Source organism: Aquila chrysaetos, chromosome 12 (assembly GCF_900496995.4).
Source record: "Aquila chrysaetos chrysaetos chromosome 12, bAquChr1.4, whole genome shotgun sequence".
NCBI classification, from domain to species: domain Eukaryota; kingdom Metazoa; phylum Chordata; class Aves; order Accipitriformes; family Accipitridae; genus Aquila; species Aquila chrysaetos.
Genome location: NC_044015.1, coordinates 8338827 through 8356012, shown reverse-complemented (window position 1 = coordinate 8356012; position 17186 = coordinate 8338827). Strand labels below are relative to the sequence as shown.

The 17186-nt window shown below is 37.8% G+C and overlaps 1 protein-coding gene across 2 annotated transcripts in view; it reads right to left on the bottom strand.

The window, feature by feature from the left end:
- Positions 1 to 17186, bottom strand: part of KIFAP3 (kinesin associated protein 3) — a 73086-nt gene that overhangs the window by 21486 nt on the left and 34414 nt on the right. For both annotated transcript variants that reach the window (XM_030032611.2, XM_041127902.1), the window contains exons 13-18: positions 15933 to 16045; positions 14824 to 14989; positions 14494 to 14619; positions 14022 to 14120; positions 12490 to 12575; positions 2803 to 2992 (exon numbers count right to left, since the gene is read on the bottom strand). In XM_030032611.2, coding sequence (XP_029888471.1) covers positions 2803 to 2992; positions 12490 to 12575; positions 14022 to 14120; positions 14494 to 14619; positions 14824 to 14989; positions 15933 to 16045 — 780 coding nt within the window. The remainder of the gene's footprint in view (positions 1 to 2802; positions 2993 to 12489; positions 12576 to 14021; positions 14121 to 14493; positions 14620 to 14823; positions 14990 to 15932; positions 16046 to 17186) is intronic.

Here is a 17186-nt window from a genome sequence, read left to right as displayed (position 1 = left end):
TATTACTGTCTTTCAGCATGTTCAGCAAGACATGAGTGCTCTGTGATATCATATGGGTGTAAAATGACCAAAGAAGAGGAAGGAAAGTTGAAACAGCTATTATTAACACTTGTGTCGAGTCTTCCTATCTCACTACCTATTCTGTATTTTTCACAGAAAAGAAATGAGGGAGAACATTAGCACTTTTATACCTGCAGCACTCCAGATCAAAATCAATTTAAGTGACTATGTATTTTAAACAGTCAGGTTTGGTTAAAACTTATTTGAAAGCAGAGAGACTTAAAAATAACCTCTATCTTTACATTAATAAAGCAAGCACTACATTTTAACTCTGAGGCTAGAGCGACCACTACCTAAGTGTCTTCAATCAAGACTGCTAACATTCAAACCATAACACTCAGAGTTATGGCTCACGTGAATTTATAGGAAAATGAAAGCACATGGATAGCATCAGCTGCATATAATATGATTACACAGTTAAAGGACATCTGTTGTTATGTACATTTCAACATAAATTAGGGTTATGTACTTTTGGAGTAAGAGAGACACTGAGCTCATGAAGGTAACTTCAGAGATTCTACCAAGTTTTTCATGTAGGTTTAAATTACTATGCAAGAGATGTTATATCATTGCAATAAGGAACTCATCTTGCCATCAGTGAACTCAAGAACTATTATGGCTGAGGTGGGACTTGTACTGAGCTTCGGCCACCAGTGCATGTCATTTCTAAAATTATCAAATTGAAATACAAGCATTTAATTTCTGACTGCACAAAGATTTGTATTTTTCTTAATTTCTGACTAAGTAATTCTCTGTCCTTCAGAGCCTCCAAATGCCTACTCCAATTGGTACAATAATCTGTAGCCTTTTCAAAGGAATATTATGTCCCCTCTGGCCACATCTCAAAAGTATAAATCTAGCAGACTTCAGAAGCACACCATTACTGGCACTTGTCAGAAGGAACCTGAGAAGTGAATCTGTATTTTGAATATAATCACCTACTCTCATACCTTTAAAAAACAAAAGCACTTTTCAAACATCTGCAGAACATATCATTGGAAATCTGCCTCTCCTTCCCGGTCAAATATCAATTCCAACACAAAAAATCTTTGTTCAAATAACACTAAGCCTGCAACACAAATGATTAAAAGCCAGGAAACTCAGTGTTACGGGTGCCACTCCATCCCTAGCTCACACTGTTGGGAAAAGAAATGGCCCTGTGAAATAAGCAAACGTTTATTATTAAGACCTGTAAGGGGGAGACTACAACAGGCACCCTGGCACGTCTTTACCTTAGGAGGCCTGAAGGAGACGATGTAATAAAAGACCCTGGTAGCGTACAACACATGGCTTACACTGCTAACCTCGTAGGTCTAGTAGAGCAAGATAAAGCTACAGGATTCAAAAAGGGAAAAACATACCACTAAAAAAAGCAAGTTGCTATGGCTGACATATGTAATCAAAAGTAGAAGAAAAAGAATCCTTAAGTTCCGATACCCTTTGAGAATAATTTTTGAAATGTTACTGAGATCTTGCACAATTATTTTCTCACAGCAACTACAAGTAAAGCTTATGGGTTTTAGTGGTTTTGTTTTTCTTATTACTATTCCTGCAAATTCATCCAGAGTGACAGAGTTTTGTGACTCATGCTTCATAGCAAAGGACTGGACACTTATGTGGAAAATAAAAACCCACAGACTCAAACCCAGCAATTAAAACCAAAATCAATGCGCACAGTCATCAAGCAGTTTGAAAAGGATACAAAACCACAAGTTTGAGAGCATAAGCAAACTCCTATTTATGAAGAGTTATGAAGACATTTATCCGGTGGGCAAATTATTTCATGATTTTCTCCTGCAGAGTTTTTTTTGAACCTTCCTCTGAAACAGCTGGCAATACTGGACTAGATACATCAGGGCCTTAATCCAATATGGCAACTTCTATTTTCTCAATAACTATAAAATCTTTACAGAAAGAAAGAGACAGAGCCAATTCCACTTGAGATCCCACAGAACTGTGCCATTATGCCCTACTAGTAGGATTAAACAAAATGATGAGAAATGTCTTTTTTTCTTTAGAAAATGTAGTAAGGTTAATCTCAAATAAGAACATGACTTCTTAAGAATAATTTTGGCGTTTCTTTAACTTCTTCAAATTGTCAAGTAATAAAACTTTTTCACGTGAGGAACTAAAAATATTTACAGACAAGATTCACACACTTCACTGGATACACAATGGCAAAAATCATACAAACAGATTAGCTGAAAGTCACAGAATGACTGCCTCTGCTAAGGAACCTACAAGTTTGATGTGGGTCAATTGAAGTCTTTCATCAAGATCTGCAGTAAAAATTCCATTACAGAACTAACTCATGAGGCAGAACAAAATTCAGCATCAAATCCCATAGCTGTGAATTTAACAGAGATGACAAAAGGTTTGTGTTTGCAAAGCGAACAAGCTGTGGACAAAAGAAATAGGTGTGAAGAACAAGGCTGGGCCACCTTTATTCAAATCAGTTGTCATGGTTGATTAGCGCTCTGAGATAGGTCTACTGATATTTCTGAAGACCTGTAACACTTTGTAAGATCATAGATATACAGTACCCAATCCATCATTAACATCCTAAAAAGGACAAGCCCATCCCTGGGGCGAGCATGCATCAGTGCTGGTCCCAGTGACACAAAAGGGTAACTGTCCCACTGTTCTGAGTCAGCAGTTTCTCTCTACAGCCCCAGGTCAAGCTCCTGTTCCAAACACAGAGGTAGCAATCCCAGTCCTGAATACTAATATATGCTGCCTTACCTGCATTGTAGTAGAGGTCAGGTCTTTCCAGAATATCCCCTTCGTGGATGTAGGGCTCAATGCGATCATCACCGTACAGATACTGCTCACTGTCATCCATCTGCCGACTCTCCACCATCTCCAGCCACTGAGAGTTGTGCCATCGAAATTTCTCGCTCTGGATTTTTTTAGCCCATTCCTCATCATATTCCTGTTAAAAATCACCACACAATATTTCAGGATGAGGTATAGACAAAGCTGTTTGGTTTAACAGGAAATAGCAGAGGAATTTAACATCAGCGAAAGATGCAAGTTTCAGGGCTCAGTGACTTAAATTCTCTATTCAGTTTGCAGAGTATTTTGAGCAAACAAAGGAATGATTTTGCAAGCTTTAGACGTTATTCTGTTTTTGTACATGTAGCAGTACAATCTTTCCTTCATGGTTTGTAACTTTACACCATCGAGAAAAAATTCCTGCTTTGAGCAGGGAAGTTCCATCATCACAGTCTCCTCATTTGGTTTATCAAGAAGAGCCAATTACTGCCAATTTTCAGGGGGGTTCAGTAATTAATTACTAACACTGTCCAAATACCCTGGATGTCCTCATTAGATGAGCATTCACTAGGACAACTAGTCACTAGAAAATACAACAAAAAAGGTTGTGATAAAACCAATAAATCTTAATTTCATGAGCTCCAATAAGACAGGATTTAATTTTCAACTTCTTGTCAAATTCTATAATGGCTTTCTATGTTTAACATTGAATACCCACAAAAATGGTACACAACATTCGTAATAAAGAGGATATGAGAATTTGAGATACAAAACTAAAATCTGAGAAGAACTTCTCCAGAAAGCTGAGGAAAACAGGATATAGGTTCCAGCCTCTATGGAAACAAAATGTACGCATGAAATTTCAATGTGGATTACAGCTTAATTGCAGTCAAGTGATGATCACATATATATTCAATATAGAAGGAAGTGACATAGCCTATGATCATTGCAATCAGCTGTTTCGAAGGCTCTTTCTAAACAGACCAGACTATGTGGGCTGCTGATTACCACTGAGGGAACACAGACCTGTGGATAACACTCAGTTTCACAATACTGCTGGAAAGATAGGGCACAGCTAACTATAGGAAACTCATCAACATATGAAATCTGCAGATGTTATCCATTTGGAAAGATTCACAAATAATGCAATGTGGTTGGTACTTTTTTAATGAAAGGACTGTGAACAAGAATAACATTCATAACCAAAGTGTTTCTACTTGTGGGAAGAAATATCCTTGTGAAACAGGTCCCACTTCACTGTCTTCTAACCTAACTACAAAGGAGAGAAAAATTGAAAAGAATTTCTTAACTCTCATGTTGGTTAACACATGATCTAGGCAGACCTTCCTTGGAGATCTAGCTGCAGTAGTTTAAGGTTTTTAAAATCTGTTTTACTTAGCCCTGAAGGGGATGAAAATTGTTCATACAATTAGCAACAATGCCTTGGCTGTGGAAGTGGTAATTTCTTAAACTGCTCCAGCTAGACATGCAAAAAATGGATCTGTACATAACCAGAGATCAAAAAATAGCAGTAAAGGCAGCGTGAGGTGGCTTAGTAGCTCAGGTTAAACTTCAGAAACCCCTATAGACTGAACTTGAGCTTTTAAAATGATTTAATATTCAACCCACTTTGACTCCACTGCTATTAACCTGACATAGGTAACACTCTCTACCCTATGCCTTTTCCACCCTTTTGACTGGTCAATAACACAAAAACCAGCTGGCCCTGTCATTCCAGCAGAGCATTCCCTGACAGTGACAACAAATATCTAGAGCATCCAAGATTTCATGGGGAATCATGTAGCATTGTGCAACCACAAACCCTTACTCTATGGCAGTAGGTTTTTAAACTTTGTTTTACTTGGAGAAATGGCAAGTTTGTTTCTCTTGGCTTAAAGCAGAATGTAAACTTCCTTTTTACAGGAAATCCATCCAAGTACCTGCAGATCTGGGGCTCTGATCAGTCTGTGGCATTATTCCAAATTTCTCCAATTCTACCTCTGATCAATACTAATTACTAGACCTTTCTAATTCATCTCTGCACCATCCTGGCGCACAAGTGGTCCTGTTCAAAACCTGGTCTCCTGCATAACTTCCATACACAGAGCAGGTATCACCTCTGGGATCTATAGATATTCTCAGTGCCTAGTGGCCTCAAGCAAAATTCCAGGTTTCTGTCAGCCATACAGTAATGTATCAACCTTAGGGAGGGAGAAAAAACACCAAAACAAAACACCCAAACCACCAAAACCCAAACACACATCTGTGTCTCATACTGTTTGGAAAAAGAACATCTCATGCTATTTCTGCCTCTTGATCTTTTCCCCCACTTCCACTCTTGACCAAAAGGAAAGGTGAGAAATAACAGCGCAAAACAAGAGTTCCCCTTAGAAAAAGCAAGCTCATCAGTGAGATTTATACAATGACCAGTAAAAAAAAAAAACCCAAACAACCCCCCCCCCAAAAAACGGAAGGGCATAACTTTCAATGATGACATCTGACCAGCATCTTGGAAACATCTCCTTTGCTACATCTGCCAGAGCTAAACTGTGGGCTATCTATTATGTCAGCCTCCAGCAGTTGTGAATTACTTACAAGCTTTAGAGAAACACCTTGTAACTGCCAGAAATCATACTGCAGTCTTAAGAAAACTATTCCCAGAAATCATGATTGCAAAGAAGTGGGGGAAAATAAACAAATTTAACAAACAGCAAATTAGACTAATCTGTGAGAAAGCTGAATGCTTTTTACATTACCTTGTTTACCTTTGGAAGTTCTCAAAAGCAGAAAGGCCAGCAGCTAAATTACCTAATTCACATTTACCATAAATGCACTTTGAAAACATTTTAATCTTCCCAAAGTTACAACCCCAAATGAATCCCACTTGCCGGACATTGCTGTTCCATTCCACACCACTGTCTGAACATCCGTCACAAATAGACATGAACTTCTTATATCCTTCTAAAAAAATCAGTTAACACTTCTCAGATCCTAACTGATTTTTTCTTTAGACAACAACAGGGCAGAATATTCCTATGCATTCTACATTTCCCATCCTATATTAAGAGGCCTAAAAATCTGAGGTATTTTACCTCAATCATTCTGCTAAATTTTGGATTAGCAACTGAATGGCAAATAAGGAGATGTAAGATTGAGCATATCCGCACATTACTTAAAAAATCACAAGTTATCCATTCAAGCAGTTTGGCTACTTTGTTACATTTGTACTTTGCATTTCACTATGAATGTGCAACAAGAACAAAGAAGTCACTGCACCAGAATCGGATCAATGATCAGTTCTGTCAAGAGTTTCATCCTGGCAGCAATCCTAGGAAAGGATGATTTGCAATAATCTAGAACAATTTACATAACCTCAGCACAAAAAAGTTCATTTAAGTACTGCTAGATCAGGAATATGTCTGTACGTTTTCCACAGAAATGTGCAGAAACACCACTGGGTAAATGATTAATGGAATAACATCAGAATGGAAGAAAAACTGTAAATGCAGGACTACAGCCAAAAGGCACAAAGAAACCAAATTAAAGAAGTTTAGAGAAAAACAATTCTCTAAAACACAGCAAGTCTTCCAGTAATTATATTTTGAGCTATTAAAAACGTGTTTGGTTTTGGTTTTTGGTTTTTTTTGGTTTTTTTTTTAATTTTGTGTAGTGGGGGTTTTGTTTTGTTTTTGGTCAGGTTTTGTTTTTTTAAACACATGAAGCACACCTTCTTTACTAAGGAATTCCTGCAAAAATGAAACCAGAAAACTAAACATCATGGAGATACAAACATGGCTTTGTGCCCTTCAGTCCTTTTAAATGTTAGGCTACTAGAAAAGCAGTGGGTAGGGGAATGAGAAGAAGGTGGACAGAACGTGCCTATTTTCCAACCTCCTGCCCCCCTCCAAATACTGTATGTTCAGAAACATAAAAGGAGGAATCCTGAAGGTTGATTTTATTCTCTTTGGAGCTCCCTGACATCACTGTTTTTAACATTCGGTTTCCATAAATCCAGAAGTGTCATAGAAGATGTATGGTTCGGCTCTGCGAGGAATGTGCCATCCTTTTTGAAGTTCTACTTCCAACTTTGTTTACTACTGAACCATTGAAATATTATGAAGCGTTAACTGGCCTATTATCAGAGCATGTCTGTTCCCTATCAGGGGTCCCCTTTGTCACTGGCTTCCGTCACACCTTGTATCTGATTAACACACTATAGGATAACATAGAGCTACACAGATCTGCTTTGTGTTCTCTCACAGCTGATGAAAAACAGATTTTCCTTTTCACTTTAATGTGGTTGCCCTTTAATTGGGTCTGTAATAGGGTTCATTTGAAGTGATTCCTCATACTAAACTAAAACTGCTATACAGTAAGTAGAATGCTCATTATGTTCAAGGCTGTACTTGGTGGTATGTTACATTCTTCATTATTTAACCATCCCTAAAACACAGTTTACATGAAAGGTTAAATTAACCATTTATTAAGAAAGAAAAGATTTATCTTGTCTAGCTATCCAAAAGTTAGGCATGCCATTTGAACTACGTGCCTCTATAAACCAGAGAAACAGATGTTATAGATCACCTTCTGCAGGTGTCTATGACACCTATCTTAGGGTAAGTACCACCAGAGGGCAATTCATTCACAGGCCAAAAAAAATCCTCCTACCACTTACACCTGTGCTACCCAGAGTCAATTCTTCGCAATCAAGTTCATCACTAAATACATTCTGATTGGAAGCTAATAGAAACCCGTCATATGAAACTAATGGCAAGGCAGAGAAAGAGTAAACATTCATGCCCCCTAAATTCAGGTGCCTACATAAAATGTACACCATCCACAGGGTTCCTATATTGTCAATAGCTGAAGAGAGAAACTTTTTTTTTCCTTTGGAGGAATGTAAGGTATCTCATTGGCAAGCTGTTATAGAAGTAACAGAGATCAGTGGTTTGGCTCACCTTCCTAGCCTTACAACTCCAAAGAGCAATTACCAATGCTAGAAAGAAATCTGTCCAAGGTAAGTTTATGTGAAGACAAAAACAATCAGGACATGCCTGCCCTATCTAATGCTGCCTGCAGTGCAGTTATTCTTCTAGTCCAGGTAGAGCCTTTCCCGCCAGGTGCATGCTCTTTGCCACAAAAAGCTACCAGCACCAAAGCAGACTGATTGCAAATTGAACAATGCAGAAGTTGATCAGTGAAAACATATGTCAACAGTTCAGCCTCCAGCCCCACACCCTAGCTGCTCGTCTGCCCACCTCTCTGTATTCATGACTGTTACAGCATAACAGGGGAACAAGATACACCAGAGAAAGGGGGAAGTCTTGACAAGGGAAGGGAGAACCTTTTTTCCTGGAGTGACTACAGCACTCTTCATGGAAAAAGGACACCAAGCTGGAGTCAAAGGTTATCTATTTTCAGAGTACACTGCCTATTCAAATAAGGGCCACACCAAATCCCTGTGGTCTGCTCTTCCTTGACTTCTAAGAGAGCTGGCCAACATCTTGCACAGCTGGCCCCAAATCCCAGAGCACTGAGAGTTCACATCACATTCTTTCTTCTTATGTGAAATTCCAGCATTCCCAACATGGAGGATTTGTCAGGACACTTAGCTAACATGGAAAGATGCAAGCCGTTCATTAACACAGCTTTCCATATGAAGCAAATGTTATTTGGCATTCATTACAAATACTTGGGGCAAAGAATGAGAGCTGGAAAACACCTTCGGCATGAGGCCCTTCTTAAATCACATGGACAATGCTGTAGCTATCTAGAAGATGTTTTACTTCTGCAGGAAGCATAATGAATGATCCACTCTTGGTAAGAGAAACAAGATGGTACAGCAGGCCTGGATTCAAAGCTGTAAAAACACTGAATAGGAAAGTGGGGGGAAATGGGGTAAGGGGAAGGCTCAGACTAAACAGTCCAAGGATCTGGTTATGATTAATTAAATATCCTTCGAATAAATGAGGAAAATCATTTAACTGCAATAAGTCTGAGCTAGGAGCAGAAAAAGAATGAGAAACCTGAGAGATTAATAACCCCCTCAGCTCTTGATAATATTGTCTGAGGTGAACAGAGTAAAACCATCTTGAGTAAGCTGACATTTCTTTCCACAAGCTTTGAGTTGCAGGTGTCCAGGCTTCTGAGGAAGAGGGAACTTAATTTGCTGGAGACTCCTATACCAGCTGTTGATTCCAGACTTTCAGGTGAGCCATGACACCTGTCCCACTTTAGGTGTACAAGTACACTAAACTAGCTGCTTGGTGTCAAGACTCAGCATGAGACAAGACTGAAGCATTCCTAAATTATCAACGCAGACTTTCTTTTTAACAAAAGGGATATCTTGCATCTACCAGTGCAAAGCTGAGACTCCCCAGTACATACTATGCTAAAGCAGCACATCTGTTTCAGTTCATCAATGGCAGAGTCCAGCCAAGCTATATTAAACAAATCATCACTAGTGTAACATTTCCATAATTTCTGTGACAATTACTTTACTACGGAAAGTGTATCTCCCCTAAGGCTTATAAGGCATCTGATTTTCTTCAGTGTTATTTCAATCACACTATATAGTGCTTATTGATGAGTGAAAGAAGCATTTGTCTCCCTGAGAAGAAATTACTTTCAAATCTCTATTCTCCAACATTTAGTTTCTGATTTCCATCATCAGAGGAACTAATCCTGTCAGCATATATAGAACAGCAAGACTGAAAATTTAAGTTTTTCTTGTTGTGGATTTAGCACAGATAAGAAGTTTCACCAATCTTAAGAGACTACTTCTGTTCAGACACCTCCAAAGGCACTGAGTGTGTAAAATTGCCACACAAACAAACATCTCAGTGTTTACAGGCTGCTTTACCATATCCTCTGAGCTGAACGGCAAAACACCTATCAAGATCTGAGGTTCTGATAACTTAATGTTTCACATCTTCTCCCATCACCATCTGGAATGTGTTGTCATTTTTGCCTGTGATTTTTGGTACTAGGAGACAAAGTGCAACCAGCTTACAACATTACCAAGAAAGCAATCAATTAATGGTTCTCTCCGTCTTCCAGAAAAGAGGGCATATTGTGCTTCCTGTTCCCCATGGGGGCATGGTGTTAGTTATGGTTTATGCAACTTAAAATCCAACAGCTAGATAATAAAGCTCAAAAGACCCTTGCAGAAAGGGAACTCTCCTAACTTACCAGTGAACACTATTCTAAGTGTGGCACTGCTCCACAACCAAAGAAAAAAAATAATTTACCACCACACAAACTACTCTCAGTACATGCTTGATCTCTTTCTCCCCTACCCCCAATAACAGCAGTACCATATAATTTCCTCCCTTTATTCTTCCTCAAGGCTCTAGAAGTCCTGTCCAATGCTTCTTGCAAGTTAAGAAGCCTTTCCCTTCCATTATCATAGCACTCCTCATTTACTCATGGCTAGCATAAAATTACCTCTTCTTAGGAAGAAAAAAGAAAGCCAAGTACATTTTACTCAAATGTTAATATTGAATATGCAGCTATGTCTTAATGTATTTATTCTTCTGGATTCTATAAATGTTGCTTAATATTAGTGACATAATTTTTCAGTAACCAGATACTAGTGTGTACCATGTTGTAAAGCTCCCCAACATGAACAAATCCAATGCCTGAGACACTTAGAAATTGCACTGGCCCCAAGATAAAACAAGCGTTGGAAGCACTTGGATTGTCTGGCCTCGCCCAGAAGCTAAAAATCTTTCTACTGTTTCCACTGGAGATGTCCCTGGAAATAACTGATCTTGGTAAGCTGAACATAGTGCCCGTCATAAGTAAGTACTAAGTGCAAATTCATCTTAGTTGAAAACTTGCCCTCAATGAATGTCAACAGCAACTCTGCCACTAACTGCCTGCCACGATTTTCATTCCATACCTCCACAAAGCAAAACCAGAGCCAAATAAAAAGAATTCCAACACAGAAAATAATATTCATCTAAAAAAAGTAGTAAAATGACATAAATTAAAAGGCATTACTAATGAGTATAACAGAAAAAAGACAAAATAGACTTTAGTATTGTGCAGCGTAAGTTAGGTCTTACACTACACTAAACCTTTCAGAGAACAAGTTGCAATATGCATAATTCAACTGAAGAAACTAAGCAGATGATAGGAAAAGCATTAAGGTAGCCAAAGGCACTACTCTTCACTCATAGTTAAGTTCTCTTTGGCTATAAGATTTAATTTCACGACAGCTACTCTACATCCAAAAGGATGCACAGTCTGTACAATCCTAAGAGACTACAAAATGCTGAGATTTATCAATAGAAGTCAATTCAATTAAACAAGCCAGGAGGAATTTTAACAAGGAAATGCAACTTTTAAGTGGAATCAGTTTCACAATGTCTTCACTTCATTGAAGAATACCCTAGAAAATATTAATGCTTCTAGAGTCAGGGATCCCCAGAAGCAGATTATACATGCTATAAGAGCTGATAAAGCAATAGCACTCCATAATTTAGTATTCTTTCTTTTTTCCAGGTTAGCAGCTTAATACAAAACAACTGTCCCAAAAGTTTATTGTGATCAATGGATAGCTGCACAAACGAAGTCAAGTAGCTAAAGGAAACTTATTGTCATGGTTTAACCCCAGCCAGCAACTAAGCACCACACAGCTGCTCACTCACTCCCGTCCCCCACCCAGGGGGATGGGGGAGAAAAATCGGGAAAAGTAGTAAAACTCATGGGTTGAGATAAGAACAGTTTAAGAGAACAGAAGAAACTAGTAATGATAATGATAACACTAATAAAATGACAACAGTAATAATAAAAGGATTGGAATATACAAATGATGCACAGTGCAATTGCTCACCACCCACCGATCAATGCCCAGTTAGTCCCCAAGCAGCGATCCCCCCAGTTTATATACTAGATGTGATGTCACATGGTATGGAATACCCTGTTGGCCAGTTTGGGTCAGGTGCCCTGGCTGTGTCCTGTGCCAACTTCGTGTGCCCTTCCAGCTTTCTCGCTGGCTGGGCATGAGAAGCTGAAAAATCCTTGACTTTAGACTAAACATTACTTAGCAACAATGGAAAACATCAGTGTTATCAACATTCTTCTCATACCTAGCTCAAAAACATAGCATTATACCAGCTACTAGGAAGACAATTAACTCTATCCCAGCTGAAACCAGGACACCTATCCAACAGTTGAGGACAATATTAAAGAGTTCAATATTATACTAACTGTCTCCCCAGCAGAAAACAACCAGCTTAAGGATCACCACCCACATTTTCTTTTTGAAACAAATATTGGCATCAGGCGATGTAGAAAAGCTGAATAAAAGCTGCTGGGTAACAAAAGCCATTTGTTTGGAGAACTAAGAAATAATGAAATGTAGTGTGATTAATTTATTTAAGTATAAAAGCACTCTTTAAAAGTGTCTGTGGTGTAAAGCTAACTAGTATGAATTTTCAAAGTATATATGCACTTTTTCGAAGTCTGGTACACAGCCTAGATTAAAGATTATCGTTGTCCCATGAAAATTTATCTTCTACCTATGTGATTAGAAAGTTGCACATGAAAAATATCCTCAATTTACAAGTTATTGCTACTTAGTTATTTTAGAATTCTCATGTAAAGAGGTTCTTGAAGGACAGATGATAAAAAAAAAATCAGACCTACCGCTATAATATCCAGGGTGTTGTCACAAACTTTGCGAATCTCAGCATTTTTATCATGCATCAGGTCTATAAGATAAGCTGGAGCCTCTGGAAAGAAACTGTTAAGGATAAAAGCTTTTTTTTTTTTTTTTTTTTTAACAGCCTAGGCTTCTTCCAACTGCAAATTTCATTAAGTACCATAGTCAGGAATTTTCCATCACATGTGAAGTTCAGCAGCCTTTTCTCAACCACTTTTTTTTTTTTAAAGCACATTAAGATACCCAAATGTTCTTCAAAATTGCTGAAGAAAAATTACATGCCCCTTAAATAAAATACATTCTGATCTGTTACAGGAAATCCATGCACCTAATGTGTTAGTCCAAAAGGCATAGATTCTGTGGAATGGTTTAATCTTTTGAGACTGTTACTTTTGTAATCTTTAGGGAGTCTTCTTGTTTTAAAAAAAGGTTTCCAATGTATTTGTCTCAAAAACATTGAAGATAATCTACTGTGCACATGATAGCACTAATACTAGTCTTGTTCAATTTGAGTGAGAAAAGCATTGTTCAAATTATGGTGCTTTATCATTACAGATATAAAAAGAGACGCAATTAAGTTTTCTGGTTTTTTTTAAAGCTAGCTACCTAGGAGTCCAAACACAAGACAAAGAACAACATCCCAAATGGCTTCTTGGATATTCCACAGAGCTTAAAGGAAAAAGGACATTAAGAAGTAGTCCTTGTATTGTTAGCAAAGTAATCACTAATCTGTTATCCCTACAAGGGCTCCATTCAACCTCCTCCTTATGTTTCAATAAAATTTAACATTCAGTTAAGGCCCACAAAGACAACTAGTGCCTCTTTCCATGGTTTTTGGATCATCTGAATGAGCTCAACATCAGCAGTGATTGAAAGAATAAGTAGTAAAGACTGAATAAGAGTTATAAGTACCATACAAAAAAATTGAACAGATCCATGACATGAGGCAACCAAAGAACAGATTCAGTAATCAGGTAAAAAAAGGAGAACAGAAATCAAAGTCTCCATAGTGGGAAGAAGATGGCAGACTTATGCCAAACAAAGTTCAAAGAACAACTAGGTGGACAAAAAATACAGAGCAGGCATTATTTATGTTGTCTAGACCGATATAAGAAAGAATGTTATTATTTTAATGCACATAACTTCAGACTATGCAACATATACGTATAATGGTGCAGTGCAAGAAGTTTGCCTATACTCTATATAAGTTTTGCTATGGACTGTGATTTTGACTATGATCTGCAAAACAAATCCATACAGTAATTCAGATCGGATAAAAACTAATGGGTCATGTCCAGTGATCCCCCTCCCTGTTTCAAAGCAAACTAACTTTTAATCTTTACTAATAATCTTGCAGTCCCTTTACATGCTGAGGCTGCTTGGATTTTCTTCTTCAGCTGAAATAAACCATTTACAAAGAAACCTCTGAGATCAGGAGGTTTATGCAACAGAAATATAGGCCAAACATCACTGATGGCAAATTAAATGCTGTAACTCTAGTTGCTTAAAAAGATACGTGTTTCCTTGATAATGACATCTCTGGTGGCTTGGTGGAAGACCATCTGATAAAATACATAGATGATCTGGCAGACAAACTCATCATCTTCCTGCTGAGCTGCAAGGAAAAAAAACCACCACAATTTCAGATCTCACAACTAGAAGCTCTTGATGCTTAGAGAAAGCCCAGTTCTTACATATCAGCTAGACAGTTCAGTGGCATGCGTGAGATTTCATCTCCTGACAACACAAAATGAGTGTTTTCTTCCCTGCTCCAGTCAAGTAGAAAGACCACAGATTGAAGCAAGCGTTGTGGAGGTATGGGAAAAATAAAATCTATTAGACTACTAGTCTCCCTATCAATAACGGAAGAATTGCTCTTCCTTTCATATACAAAACACCTACCTCTGCCTCGTGCATTCGTTACAGCACAGCTACATCAACTAAATGTCTCTGAAAAACAAGACCTAAAGTCAAACATGGCAATATACCATTTAGAAGCTCAATGAGCGCAGGGATGATTCCAGATTTAGCCAGCAGAGCAGCGCAAGAGTCATCCATAGAAACTGTTCCAATCATTATCACCACTTCTAAAACGAGGTCATCTTCTGCAGAACCTGGTAAGTCAAGGCAAAGTATTACCTCCTAGAAATTCTTAATCTTGTGGCAGTTAATTGTATCTACAGATAAATATACATGTTCTTCAGTGTTATGTTTCCCCAAACAATCACAAATTATAAAGGTAAACAGACTCTGAAAGAGCACTCTAAGTATTCTTCAGGAGAATCTACTTTGAAAGACTAACCAAACTTTGTACAGACCTGGTTTTAGCTTATCCTTGAGGTACGGAACCAGTTTGTACTCTTTCAGCACAAGTTCCCAGTCCAGATCTGGTAAGGTCAAATTTGCAAGTGTTCCCAGGCATTCAATCACAAATTCCTCTTCTTCATCATTTGATATTTGAGCTGCTAAATCACCAACATAGTCCTAAAGAAAATATAGCAACAAACATTACAGGTGAATAATTTGGGGTTCTGAGGAACTCACAACTTGGTCAAATCAAAACTAGTTCTCAAAAGAACACTAAGGAGACTTTTCTCCTGAAATGAGGGCTAATAAGGCAGTTTCAATTTCAGTTGAAGAATAATCCAAGAAAACATTTCAGCATTCTTCCTTTCCATCCTTTCACTTTCAAGAGATGTAAATCATTTGTTCAGATGTTCCAAAAGTAGCTACTACACACACAGTTTGAGAAAGCTGTTAGAAAATAAGGGAAAGACAATAGCAAACACCATACTGCATTAGTGACAGTAACGGAGTCCTCAAATAACTACAAGATTTCTGGGGACACAGACAGGGGAATCATGCATTCTACTTACTAATTCCATACTGCTTTAAGACAATTTGATATTCAATCCTCATTTTAACAGTACATTTAAAATTTCCACAATTCGGATGTTGTGTTTCCTGCCCTACTTTTGAGAGGGCAGCTTTATACGATTAACTGAATATTAAGTATTCAAAATTTTTAAATATCCACTTATACAGAACACTTTGCACAGTATAAAAAAAAACCACTTTATTTTGCCCTCTAGCTCTGAAAGCAGAGATTTAGGATAATTGTTAATTACTATGACGTGCACCCCAGCAGTTGGGGGTTTTCGGGTTTTTTTGTTTGCTTGTTTTTGTGTGTTTGTTCTGGAACAGGGACTTATTGGATACAGCTTTAGATCTGTTTTCCCTGTAGTGAGGGATCCAAACACTGATCTACCAACCTTAGATAGCCTTATAAAACAAAACATAAATCAATCCATGACAGCCAAGAAAACTTAAACTGGACACCCTGTAAAGACAAAACAGCAGCTCTCCAAAGCCAGTCTCTTCCAGTAGAAAGAATCAGAGATCACATTAGGTAACAGATAATACTTACAATAAACAGGCTTTTAGTTGGCCCATCATGTTGTGAAATATTCCTGATCATCTTCATTAACAATGGGTCCTTAAATTTCAAAGCCCGCTTCATTAGCATTTTCAAGCCATTTCCTGAAAAGAAACAAACACTTAGGAAATCCTCCAAACAAAAAAAAATGAGGAAAGTACTGGCTGATCAAAAATCAACACCACACACGCAAAAAAACAGCTTTAACTTTTAGAAGTTTACAAGGAAAAAGTGAAGAATCTAGACAGGAACTATTTCTTCTTCCAAGTTTAAGTTGAAAAGACAAGACCTGCTCTGTATAAATTCTATAGCTTCTCTAAAACAACTACTATGACCATATGTACTGATGGGACACTTAAAAAGTCAGATAAGTAACTAAATGCTTCAGGTGTGCTTATTTATTTATTCAGACCAAGAAAAGTTCTAGATCCAAATCATTATCCTATAATCAAGTGCAGTTAGTGGAGATGCAGCACAGCTGTTGGTGCTAGCACAAAGACTTCTCTCCCCACTCCATGGAATAAATACATTCTTATGGTTTTTAAAGATTATTTACCAGTCATGTAGATCATGACATGGGAATACACATAACATACACAGATCTGAAGTACTTGATTGCATAGGGCAAGTCCCACTGTTACCATTATGCTTCCAAAAGATCACCTTGCCTATCTAATAAGTGCTACTAGCTTGAATTTCCTTTGTACCTTTCATATAAAATTGGATCTCCCTACTCCCCCTTCTACAGAGCTATGCACAGAATTTTAAAGTGGAATTGCTGGCCATAGAATCCATTGATTGCAATTGTTCCTTTTAAAGTCCAGTAATTTATTGTAGTAGTTTATAGTGAAAGTTTTGAGCACAAGTGAAAATTAGAGATACTTAAAAATAATCTTCCATTTAAAGCTGCTAGTATGAAAATAATGAAACTTTAAAAGCAATGTAGAGAGCTACTGAACAAAATGCAGACCCATCTATACCACGTAACAAAATACTAGAACCCAAAAGATGCTCAATTAAAAAAAATTGATGGAAAGATGCAACTAAACAACATCACTGTGTATTAAATTTGGTACTGGCAGGTGAAACACTGATTAGCTGAAGATGGATTTTAGGCACCAGGTAGAACAATATCTTAATCTTCCCATACAGCCATAGCTTTCCACAGTAACATCATCAGTGTATTTTACAGAACTACATGCATGAGAGATCTGGGCATGTGCGGCTACTCAGTGTCACTCCTGC